This window comes from Meleagris gallopavo, chromosome 9, assembly GCF_905368555.1.
Source record: "Meleagris gallopavo chromosome 9, MGAL_WU_HG_1.1, whole genome shotgun sequence".
Classification (NCBI taxonomy): domain Eukaryota; kingdom Metazoa; phylum Chordata; class Aves; order Galliformes; family Phasianidae; genus Meleagris; species Meleagris gallopavo.
Genome location: NC_139412.1, coordinates 11,698,687 through 11,711,388, shown reverse-complemented (window position 1 = coordinate 11,711,388; position 12,702 = coordinate 11,698,687). Strand labels below are relative to the sequence as shown.

At 46.6% G+C, this 12,702-nt stretch overlaps 1 protein-coding gene across 2 annotated transcripts in view; it reads right to left on the bottom strand.

The window, feature by feature from the left end:
• Window positions 1-12,702, bottom strand: part of ARHGEF9 (Cdc42 guanine nucleotide exchange factor 9) — a 185,976-nt gene that overhangs the window by 39,917 nt on the left and 133,357 nt on the right. For both annotated transcript variants that reach the window (XM_085230388.1, XM_085230387.1), the window contains exons 6-8: window positions 8,811-9,002; window positions 2,055-2,234; window positions 52-284 (exon numbers count right to left, since the gene is read on the bottom strand). In XM_085230388.1, the coding sequence (XP_085086514.1) occupies window positions 52-284; window positions 2,055-2,234; window positions 8,811-9,002 (605 nt within the window). The remainder of the gene's footprint in view (window positions 1-51; window positions 285-2,054; window positions 2,235-8,810; window positions 9,003-12,702) is intronic.

Below are 12,702 nucleotides of genomic sequence, written 5' to 3'. Positions count from 1 at the left end.
TGTAAAGAAGCACTGAGCAAAACCCTCTGCGTAAGAGGAGCACTCCCATACCTGTGATCCTGTGCGGTATACTTGAGAAGCTCTGCGAGCTGCAGGGGGTATTTGCAGATCTTCTGCACTGGTGTCAGTAGGAAACCATCTATGGCAATATCAATCATCTGCTGCAACAGACGACATGCTTCGAAGAAATGCTGGTACCTGCTATCTTTCATCAGCTTGGAAAGCTCCATGCACGCATCCAAATGATTATTACAGTACTCTGAATAGATCCAGAAGCCATCTTGCTGTGAAAGGCAGGAGGGAAGGGATCACACGTCAGTCAATCACCAACATTATGACTAAAAAAAAAGTGATACCCCGTAGGAGAAGGAAGGGCTGATCCTGAATTCTTTCCCTGCTCAAAGAAGGTTGCTCTGGGGTGAAGGGAGGAGAGAGGGCCCTTTGTGCTGACACACTGCTAAGGTCTCTGCCAGCAGCAGGTGTGTTAAAGCAAATCCCTGTGCAGTGCTGGGGGTGTTCTCAATTTCGAATTGAGTGGAGTAATTTTCTCTGTAAAACATAAAGGTAGAACCAAGCCACAGCTCTGGCCTTCAGTGGTACAAGACAATCTTGCTTTTCCTAGAGCTCTTTACCTGAAGGATCATGAAGCATCTGACAAGCGCTTGGGATCTGGGTAGTTCTGAACACCTCTGTACCAACAGCAATCCCTGTGAACCAACCACTGTGTGGAGTGCCCTGTGCTCAGAGGTTTAGAAAGCACCAAAGATTGGAAAAACAAACAAACAAGAAGCCCACTTGCACACTCACATGCATGCCCAGCCACCCTTTGCTGGCTTTCAGCCTCCATGGAAATGAAGACAAGAAGTGTCAGATATCGCTCTGAATAGCGGCAGTAGCTTTTACTATTGTTACTATAAATGAATTGACAGCACAGCCTTAGGACATGAAATTTTAGCTACTGATTCTCACCAAGATTTCTCCCATCTTTTTTGCACAAGGCGCAATATGCTGCTGCTGTGGAAGCGAACAGCAGAGATTGCAGGCTCTGATAAAAGTGAGCAACGTTACTGTTATAATGCAATTTCTCAAAAATAAACTTGCCTTTTAATTAGAAGTGCAGTGATGCTTAAGAGATACCAGAAGTCTTTTTAGGGACGCCCTGCTGAAGTTTCATGAATTCCTATTGGAAATGTCCCTAATATGTGAACAGTCACTAGTTCAGCCCTGATGTAAGTAACAGTACAGGATGCACACCCTGGGTCGCAGTACCTCAAGTGTATGCTCTGATACAGCTTTTCAGTCTCTCTAAAAGAAAGCCTAAAGCTGTGGGACTGTAATTTCCTTGACATTTCCTGACATATTTACAGCACTGGCCAATCTAACAGCTCCTGCAGCACGTGGCTTATATAACAGCATGACGGGCAGGGCCAAATCTCCGGGACTGCAACATCAGCTAAAATCTCCTCTCTGGTGCACACTTAGTGCGAGCTGCCACCTTGCCCCTGGCCCAGCCATCCTGCTGACGAACACATCGATGCTTCACAGGTTTTTTCAGCCCTTGTAAATGCTTCTCAGTGCCATGAATGCGCCTGGCCATTTGTACTCCTCTACTTTTCAGTGTAATGCACAACTAAGGCTTCTTGTTAATCCTCTGGTTTTTCTTACCTATTCCAATCGCCTGCTCATCCTTGATCTGACTGGGATGGCTTGTGAAGGGTTTTAAGTCATATTTTGAAGAGAAAAAAAGGATGAAGATGATGTGAGGGACACTGCCCCTATGTAATCTGAGAGTGGATATGGAAGCATGCTGATTCAAATGCAGTGGGGGGGTTATCCAACTATGTGCTTCACTTGGAGTCCTCCCTGCATCCATACCTCACAAAGTGGATACAGAGTAGCTATGGAGTAGCCCATGATGTATCACTACTATAACCAGAACAGAAGAGAACTGATGGATGGCAGTTAGATGCTGTGCGGTTCCTGCCTTCTGGCTTTTTCTACACCCCCCAAAAAACAACCCCAGCTCCCCAAATAAAATTACCAAATGAACTTACGTGTTCAAGGAAACACGGTCCGATCTCACTGAGATGGGGATCCTCATTGTTGTACTGTTTCTCCAAGTCCCGGACAAAACCCATCTGAAATCTATAGATATCTTCAATGTTCCCAAAGATGATCTTCAGCTGTTCATCACTGAACATATCCCTTCTCTTCCGGCACTGCTTCAAGTAACCCTGTAAGAAGTAGGACAGAACAATCCATATAAAATAATCCAACCACAGAAGCTGCTTCCAGATTTTTCTTGATTCTCTGTCAATTCCTCTCTACATTTAAACATACAAAACATGCCTGGAAATGCTACAAACCCTTTTCTGACAGACAACATCTCATTTGCAACATCTGGCACTTGCAGCCATGGTTCTCACCACAACCCAGAGCAGACCTCAGCACCATCCTTGCTCAGGACATGCCAGTGTGTACCAGGCTTCCCAGCCTGCATCACAGGATGCTGGCATGGCGTGGAAAGCACAGAGGAGAAGCAGTGCTGGCTTCTGCCTCAACATCCCTCAGCATTTAGTATAAATCACTTTTGCAAACGGAAAGTTCCCCGGAGATCTCAGCCAGCACAGCCTGAAACTGCTCTGTCCCCACCTGTGCTGCAGAGAATGGTAAATGGAGCTGATGGCTCCAAAGAGGTGTTTATTCATCCCTTCAAAACTCACTGCCTTGCAATACCTGCTATCACAGGCAGCTCCTACAAACATTGCTGTTCTCACATCCTCTTCAGCAGCACGTGGCGGTACACAGAAAGCCATGAGGGGCACTCAGCCCCCTGTCTACTCTGATTTCTCTTTCAGGCCACAGTAATCAGGACGAGGAAGTTGTCAGTCGTGCTGAGAAATACTCTGTCAACATGTGGAAGCATGCCCTTGCTCTGGGAGGAGGCTATGGACGGTGTATCCATCCAGAGGAACTTCAGGACCAAGCAAAATGCTGAAGGCAAATGGCCTTCCCTCACTTGGCAGGCAGCACATCCCCACGTTGTTCCCCTCCCTGAGACAAAAGCAGGAGGGCTGCAGTGCTGTGAGCGCCACACAGCACCGAGGCAATGCAGGAGCTGGGGTGGGCGTTCCAGCTGGCCCCAGCCCGAGCAGCAGGAGCCACTGATCAATGCCATCTAGAGGAAAGCAGCGTCATTTTAATTTTTGTTTTCTTTATCCCATAATCAAGATATTATCCCAAATATGGTATTCCATACGGCACAAAACAGGCAGAAATTCTGCCCTGTTTTCTCAGCTGTCACTTTTTATTGCTATTCTTGCTTTGTGTCCCGCACTGTACAAACATCAGACTCTCCCACTGAGTCTACAACTGTGCAAGATAAATGGAAAAGGAGAGAGGAACAACTGGGATGCAGAGAGTTTAAGGAAATTTCAAAAATAACAGGGAATCTGCAGCAGAGCTGGCAGCAGTTCAGATCTCCTGCATCCTGGTCCAGTGCAAGAACAAACTGCTCCTTATTACTTAGTCTTCATTTGTCCATGGTGCTCAGTGGTGCTGAGCCCAATGTTAGCTGGGCATCATACACTGCTCTGAAGACTTCCTAATCTAAAAAGATAGAGTGGATCAATATTCTATCAAAAAGTGTAACGCACTGAGCTCTGCCTGCCTCCCTGCTTTGCTGAGCCTGCCTTGCCCACGAACTTGCCATCCTGGTTTCAGCTGAATCATGATGACTTCAAACACGCTTGCCTGAAGCATATGTGGTCCAGGGGATGCAGTGACACACAAAGGCTTGGGATGCCTGTGCTGAATTTTTGACCCTGAACTGATCCATGTGACATTGAGCAAATCACTTCACCCCCCTGCACTTTGCCTGTCTGCATGATTTAGACTAGAAACCTTGCTAGGCCAAATAGCAAATGCTATACTGGCCTTTTCAGGATTGTGGCCTCTTGGTTGAAAAGAAAATAACACAGGGCTCATCGTGTGATGACTTTCCCTATGTTTATTATATAGGGAGAGAAAAAAAAAAATGAAGGGGAAAAAAATGCCAACAGCTCCAGTTGGTTGGCTATATTTGGGAGCTCTAGATGCTTAGTCACACAGACAAAGTGTCAGCTGGTGACACGCAGCTGCTGGTCCATAATGCAAGCTACTGGAACGCTATAATAAAGTGTCCTTCAGCCTCACCATGTGGTTCTGGGAGGGAGAATTTCAAACTGCAGAATGATAAGTGCAACTTTGGCCAAGCTGGCAAAGAACCAGCCTCTGCAATGTCCAGCTCAGCTAGAAGGATGCCATTATCCTTAGTGTGCCTGCTTTTACAGCTGGGAAGCTTGGGTTATGGAATACCTTCCCCATTTACTAAATCTAGGTCTCTCTTCTTCCAGCAGCTCCTTGATGACTCATTTCCCTGGGTTTCCCTGTCTCATTTTTCAAGGCCAGGAAGAATGAGAACACGCTGGTTCCCATGTTGCAGGACAACTGAATGGCAAATGACATTTCAAACTGTCAAAGAATAATGCAGAATATTTTCCGTGCTCCTTTTCACGTTTACCTGCTTATCTCAGAACAGCTACAAAAAACAACAATAATGCACAGATCTGCCCACAAAACCAGAGTCTTCCTTTTGGCCCTGGCTGCAGTGCTAGCTGTGCTGAAGAGCTGCTGCAAGGCATTTGTGTCAGCACCTTTGCCCTGCTGCATGCTGTGGGCTGCCTGCAAGCCAGGCTCCTCTCATGCACATGCTGCTCTGTGAAATCAGTCCACAGACTATTCATATGAACATCTTTCAGCCCTGGGGTTGCTATTGGCTGCAGCTTCTGTCTTGAAAATCCCCCCTCCTCTTGCTGCTGGTTCATCTCTTTGCCCAAGTCACGTGCTCCAGAGAAGCTGAAGCAGCACATTTCTGCACAGGGGAGAGTAACTGCATGCATGCAGCTCCCAGCCTTATCCTCTACCCAGCTTGTGCATGTGATGTTTGGTTTCCAGCAAAGGGGAGGCTGAAGACTCAGATATAACATGCAGCAAGCACCACGAAGGATGCTGCATATTTTTTCCAGTAGATTTACTTTTGTTACATAAAACAATGTCATCTTCCTTCTGCTCATTCCATCAGGTTTGCTCAGAAAAGGGATAGCTGACTGATGAGCAGATGTTGGAGTGTGTTTTGCTCAATGAATACCTAAAAATAGCTGTCAAACTGTCTCCCTTTAAAGCACATTTCCATGTAGTCCCAGAGGTATAGGCCAAAGTTAGAAAGCATTTGCAGAAGGTTAAGTGCTAAGTTTTCTTCACCCCAAAGTGGGTTTAGAGACAGTCAGGAGAGGTGGACAATCCATCTGTCCTTCCTGTCCTGCTGAGAGCGAGGGGAGCACTTGCAGCAAGAATGAGGAGGAGATGACAGCTGCTGCAGGCTGTAAGTTAAAAGGTAGCTATGGTAATATTCTGTTTTTCCTCCAGCTCTGAGCCAGTGCGGGGAAGATAATGTCCTGCAGACTGCCCTCACTTTGGACAAGCACCATCTGAACTACCAGAATACTACTCACTAGCTCACATCCAGGTGAGCATCACGCCCGTACATGAAACCCAAGAGTAACCCAAGAACAAAGCAGAGGCTGTTTGAATGAAAAAGGCACACTAGAGCTGTGCCTGCTCCCAGGCGGTCAGGACTCTGAAGCATAGGCAGCAGAAGTATTGCACATCAGGCACAGACCGTGCACCAGTCTGGCTGCACTCCTTCCCATTGGTACCACGGATACTTACAATGTACAACAAAATCCATCAGGAACACAAGCTGGTTCCTCAGAAGGACACAGAAGGAGCCAAATCCAAAGGAGAAAAACAAGGTGTGCACAAGCAAGCAGCAAAACGCAGCTGCAAGTCACATACTGGGGAATACATGTATGTATGTATGTCCTAATTAATCTATACAACTTTCTACAGAACCACCCTCCACTCTGCTAGCCACAGGTGAGAAACTGGCCATACAGAAGTGCCAGCAGTCCCCCAGACGTGGTCCTCTGGAGGTGCACCATAGCACTACCAGAAGGGTTTTATGCTGCTCATGTCTGAGGCAGCACAGAAAAGCAGTTGTTCTACTCCTCTGAGTATGAGTCAGGCTAATGCCACCTGGACCATGCAAAAGCTCCCATCAGCTCTGCACAACAGACTCGACTCCACGTGCTGAGATGCAGTGCCATTCAGCACTCAGAGCTGTCCTGGCACCAAAGCAAATCTTAGATGGGATCCAGCCAGCATTATTAAAAAATAAATTCAGAGTGATATGGCTTGGGAGAGAGCAAAAATGCAGCAATGGAAGCTGGCTGGTGTTTCCCCCCCTCCTGTCCCTTGGCGCTCACTGCTCCCATCGAGCTGCCTGCTGTCCCAACACCTCAGCTGCTCTGTTGGTGTCACCCCCAGTAGGGATGTACCCCATGCCTTCCCAGGCTCAGAGCCCCAGTGCAGCAGCTGGCTGCTGCTATCCATTATAAAAGCCTAGTTTTCGGTAGCTGATTATTTTTCTAAGCTTTAACTGCCAAGCCTCAAATTCCTATTGCTGGATATTTCCCTAAGGCTGGATTCTTTTTCCTTCTTTTCCCCTTGGTGATATTACAGAATAACAATCCATCTGCACTGGATAATGTAGCCCAGAGAAAGCTCAGCATTTTGCCCCTCATAAAAATTGTTTCACCACACAGCAACCAGACCTTCACACTGAGCAAGGGCACAGCAGCAGCAATTCTCAGTGCTTTGTGGTTTGCTGAGAGGGGGATTCCCCTCCAAGCCAGCTGCTTTCTGAAGCACAGGTAATTTTCATTCTGGTGCTGGCTAGCTTGTGAGCTCCTGACTTAGCAGGGCTGGTGCCATGGGTATTATGAATAATAACACAATCTATAATAACAGAGTAGCAGGTTCTGGAACACATCCTACAGGAGAAAAGAGCAATTGGAGGGTTGTTAATCACCTCACAGAGGCTACAATCCTCTGACAGCAACCTCATATCTTAAGGTGTCTCACTGGCCTTAGGACTTCTTATTGTAATTCAGCAATGGGAATATGACTACATGGCTGAGCTCAATGCTAGATCAGGCTCAACCTTTGCCACCCAGCCAGCACTGCTCTGCATTGTACCAGTATGTCATATTGCTCCCATTTGTCCTGGCACCTTCAAATAAAAGAGCAGAGGGGAAAGGGGAGCTTGTCACTGCCACCAGCACTTCTGCATCTCATCAGCAGGTGTCTGGTATCTACTCTCTGGTGAAACATCACCTCTGTACAAACATATTTGGAGGAGCTCATGGCATCTCCAACCCACTCCTAGGCACAAACAGGAACGCTCATGTCATGCTGTGCCAAAATGCCTGCCATGGCTGTGCTAGCTCCAAGCCTTCTCCAGGCAAACTGATGGCTCTGACTGCATTGAGCAAGGGACAGCCCATCACTCTGCAGACAAGAATGCCCACTTCAGTCCTCATTTTCTAAGTGAGGCAGCTGAGTCACTTCCTGGTGCTCTACCTGGCAGTCAGATTTATCCCTCAACACCATTTTGCATCACACATCTCTTTCACACATTGTGCATGTTGTTACGTGCTGCAAATCAGTGTTACTCCACAGATGTCACAAAAATTGTATCTATCTGCTCCTCCTGAGAATCTTACTTGGCAAAAGCATGGTGACATGGCCAGGAAATGCAAGTTCAAATTTATTCCGTTTTTCAATAGAAAAGTGCAAATGTGGGAAAAGAAGCATGATGCAAAAAAGTTCCTGCAGCTTTTCCCTTCTTTAATGCAAAGCCTTCTGACTGAAATAGCACACTGAAATTAAGCTCATTTGTTTCCAAATTGAAATCCCAAGGCTCTTCCATATTCGAAAAGCATCACAGTTGCTTTTTTGGTTGGCTGCTTCGCCTTGTCAAAAGAAAAGTGGCAAGTATGAAGGGAGGAGGAAGACATTTTCTAAGCAGAATTTGCAAACGGCTTCACCTCATTGACTCTGGAAAAACTGGACACGAGCTCATGGAATCCTAAACCTTGCGAGGGATGAGCAGAAAGCCCCAGACTGTGATTTTTGTGCAAACAAAGTTCTCCGTCTCTCTAAGACAGTTCCCAGGCTGTCCTGCAGCACACTGAGGCATGTCTGTGCATTCTCCTTCCCAAACATCCAGCACCACAGGCCTTACACTTCACATCCATCTCGTGGTACTAGGGCTGCAGTACACTAAGGAGTTGTGGGAATTAATTGTGCATAATGAAAAACCATGCTGAGGATGGGAGGGTGCAGTCATCAATGTTCACTTGCTTGCAGTTTCCCTTATGCTATGTAAATATCATGTACTTCATTTCCCATACTGAAAACATTTTGCTCTCAATCCCACTGTAAGAGAAGCCATTCTGAGCAAGGGGAAGTTGTGAGTCTGAGGTGAACGACAGATGAAATGGTTAACTGATAGATTTAATTACAACCTAATTTCCTTGGTCAACAGTTCAAAAGTAGATGGTAATGGGCTTTAATTAAGAGAAATGCTTGAACGATCTCAACCTCATCATTTTTTAGTCAGAAAAGTACTGAAAGAAGATCAGAAAATTGTTCTTTTGGTTAATACAAACCAAAGCTAATTAGCAGATCCAGCAGAAAATATTCAAAAGTATCAATACTTATTGACAGGTGCTGCTCCTCTATTAAACACACTACTCAATAAGCACACTGCAACATCTTCCCCCGTTACTCAGGGACAAACTCGGCCCTCAGCTCTCCACAGCCCATCACATGTGCTGCTGCATCCCTCGTGTCACAACCCCACGTACCTCGCAAATGTCTTTGAGGTGCTTGATGTAGTGACGCTCCGTGCTCATGATCTCATTGATGACATTGGCTCTCATCTGATCTCGGTTCTGGACGGTTCTGCCAAGACAGAGGCAGTCGGCGCTTGGATCCAAGTGGCCATTCTGCACTTCGCTGGTTCCCTCCTCCACTCCATCTTCTTGGTTCACCCATAGCTGCGAGAAGAGGGGAGAACAGCAAGGTCATTTGCAAGCGCATCACGAGGCCAGTGAATGAAGCCTGGGCTGTGGTCTGCACTGCACTGGGTGATACTGGAGCGAGTCCCTCTTTACGGCAATGTCGATGCCAGCACTGCATCCGTGGTAGCCCAGAGAGCCTACTTTTATAACAGCATAACCGCACCCCCAAGTGGCTCCCTGCACTGCACTTGGTTCCTCTTGTAAGCAAAGGGGCCGTGAGTTTTGATAGTTTTGATTCCAAGAATAGAATCATATATGAAGGCAACCAGACTGCTGATGCTGCCAAGCGCTCTGAACTACAACATGTCCATTTGTACAACAGAGCAACCTGCAGAACTTAGCAGCATAAAGCATTGCTTTCCCCAGCCCTCATCAGCTGGGGGCTGCTGTGACAGGAGGAAACCTCTGTCAGGAGTGGGGAGACCCTTGCAGATGTCCACTGTTGAAGGTCGAGATACCTTCAGGAATCTGAGCAGGTCTGACCATCCGCTCAAGCTAATCGGGTTACAGCTCTCAGGTTTCCTCAGCCTTCCCAGGCCAGCATTTGTGCATGAGCATTGATTTTCATTTCACAGCAGCTTTCCCCCATCATTTCACATGAGCCATTCTCATTCAGGCAAAAGCCCTTTCTCAGCATCCTGAGGTTACAATCCCTAAACTGCAGTGGGATGAGACAGGGCCATTCCTTGACAGAACAAATTTCCTGCCACGTGGCACTGAACATTCCCTTCCTTCTGAACATTTCAGACTGCAAGGAATTGCTGAAAGCAATGATAAAGGATCTCTGCACCTTCAGCATACTTCATTTCCATCATCAAATAAAAGCATGCATTGAACTTGCACACGTAAAGCTACCGCTGACGCCACACCTGCCTTTGAGCACAACGTATGGACCAAGTACCTCTTTTTGCTACCTGTTACCCAAAACAAAATCTGCTTAAAATAACCCTTAACAATTCAAATTGAGCTCAGTGTGGTTTGTAAATGAACATTACATGAAGGTTAGAACACAGAAGCAATGCTGTCTTACAAACATCATCTGAGATGTTACATAAATGAAGCAACTTCTCAGCATTTTAAGCTGAAAGACCGGAGACCTTGAAATGAAATACCATGAAGCTGTCCACACAGAGTCATAAGGGAAACAAGCTGTGTAGGTAGCCTCATCTTTTATTCTTCTTTTCGCTGTTTGTAGTTTTTAGTAGTTTCCCATTATTAAGCTTAACTTCTATTTTAAACATCTTGATTGTAAGAGGCCATGTTCCTGCAGATTAGTGCAGTGAAAACACCAAAAGCTTCCCACACTCCTTCCCTGTTTTCCTATCCAATTATTATGTTTTGCTAAACCACATCTCCTCTTATTACAGCTCCCACATTTTGCCTTCCTACAAAGAAGCCCAAGTGTTGGAAGAAAAAACACCTTTTCTCTGGCAGAATGTTCACGATGCTGCAAACTTGGGCTTAAAAAAAAAGAAAGAGCCATAAAAAGCCTGACTTTTCACCCTGTTCACATCCGTTCCATGCCTGGGAGCTCTCGGGGACTTTACACAAGAATGCATGGAGCTGTGATGCCCATTTTAGTGATGGGATGCTCTCTCTGCAGGATTCATGGGGCACAACACCTCCGCTGAGCATCTGGGAGCACTTTCTGGGAGGAAAAGCCAGGTGACACAACCTTCATGCCCATCACACCTCAGCACCGCTCCCGCTGCTGTTCCCAAAGCACGAAGGCTTTGTACCTTTCCCCAGGACAGCACAGCCAAGAGTCAATTTGATGTCCTGTGTGACAGAGCAGAAGTGAAGCGCGGTGAGTGTGGCTGTCAGCTCTCGTTTCCATGCCCCGAGGCCAGGGGAGGGCTGTGTCAGGACACGTGTGCAGCAGCACCCAGCGCGGCATGGCCATGGCTGCAGCAGGGCAGATCTGAGAGCAAGCAGCTCCTCTGCTGCAGGAAGGCTCAGCAGTGAGTGCACCACTGGGGGGCAATGCCCGCCTTCCCCAGGACCTTCCCAAGTGATGGGGCTCTCCGCCATGGCACCTTCTACAAAGATGGACTGGAGCACGCTTCCTAGTCACCACCGTGCCAACATCGACTTCCAAAGCTATCAGAAGCAACTGATTTATACTGTACACTGATTTTGGAGGTGCGAGTTTGATGTAAAGTCCTTAGGACAATCATCAGCAGGTATCCTCGGGGCAGATTTATTGGTATTCCAGACCGTATGTACATTGAAGTGTATCCAAGGGATGGAACTACGAAGACAGGCTGTCAGAGCTGGAGCTGTGCAGCCTAGAGAAGGGAAGGCTCCGGGAAACCTGAGCGTGGTTTGTCAGAACGTAAAGTGGGACTACAAGAAAGGAGGGGACACACTCTTTAGCAGGGTCTCTTGTGACAGGACAAGGAGAAATGGTTTCAGACTAAAAGAGGAGAGATTTAGATTGGACATAGCGAAGAAGCTTTTTACAATCAGGGTGGTGAGGCACTAGCACAGGTTGCCCAGAGAGGTGGTGGTGTCCCATCCCTGGTGACACTCAAGGTCAGACTTCATGGGGCTCTGAGCACCTGATGGAGCTGGAGGTGTCCCTGCTCATTGCAGGGTGGTTAGAATGATGGCCTTTAAGGTTCCCTTCCAACTCAAATGGTTCTATGACTCTATGATTCTAAGAAAATCAAGAACCAACGGAGGTATTAAACCCTCGACTACTTTCAGCTGAAGATGAATATACCTTCCTGCTGCTATGAAAAGGTATCTGCAGCTGTCCCAAGCCCAACCAGAACAGCTTGTTGCCAAGCCTCGAGACATTCCTGCTAGTTTGGCAACCAAGCACAGTTTTACAGCTCTACTTCCTGGAGCCAGACAATCATGAGGAAAACTTCATTTTCATTAAAAAAATTGTCATAATAGTAAGGAGAAAAAAGCTTGAAAGCGTGAATCCTAAAGGCTTTGATTCTCTAATGCAAACAGCAAGCTTGTAAATGTTTATGATTTCTGAAAGCCTCAGAATTTGGCACACCTCTTGTGTACTGTAGCAGCATTCCCAGCTTCCACATCACAAAACTCAGGAGTCTCACTTTCTTCCTTAATGAATTTTTTTTCCTTTCCAACTAATTCATGTTTCCAAAAGGAAAAAATTACAGTTGTAGTCTAGAAGACTCCTGCTTTAGATTAAAACAAATGCAACAACTTTATTGGCAAGAGAGAAAGCCTTCCCCCTGTGCTCTCAAACATTCCAGCTTTGTATCTCCACATGTGAAGTTCTCTGCAGTTCACACTTACCACTTTTTCAGGGGATCATCTAAAGTCCAGAGCATCACTCAGGGAAGAAGAGGAACATTCTCAGCTCTGCTGCTGAACTTGGGCCAACCCCTTCAACTGGTCTAAGCTTTTCCCATCTAATAATAGGGGTAAGTTCCCATACCAATGATACATTTCATGAGTATTTTTGAAGTTTGCAGGCTTTATGTTGAAGGAGGAACATAGAAAAGCTTTTGCATCATTTGAATTATGGTCTTAAAGGCATCACTGTAGGCTTGCCACGCTCTTGTTCTCATCCACAAGCAACAAGTGGCTAGCTGGGTGCTTGGTCTTACATAGCATTGCTTCAGCTCTGGGCTTGTACAGCTCTCAAATCCTCTAGTGCTTGTAGCTGTGCTATGCTTGGGCAAGGGCAAGTCAC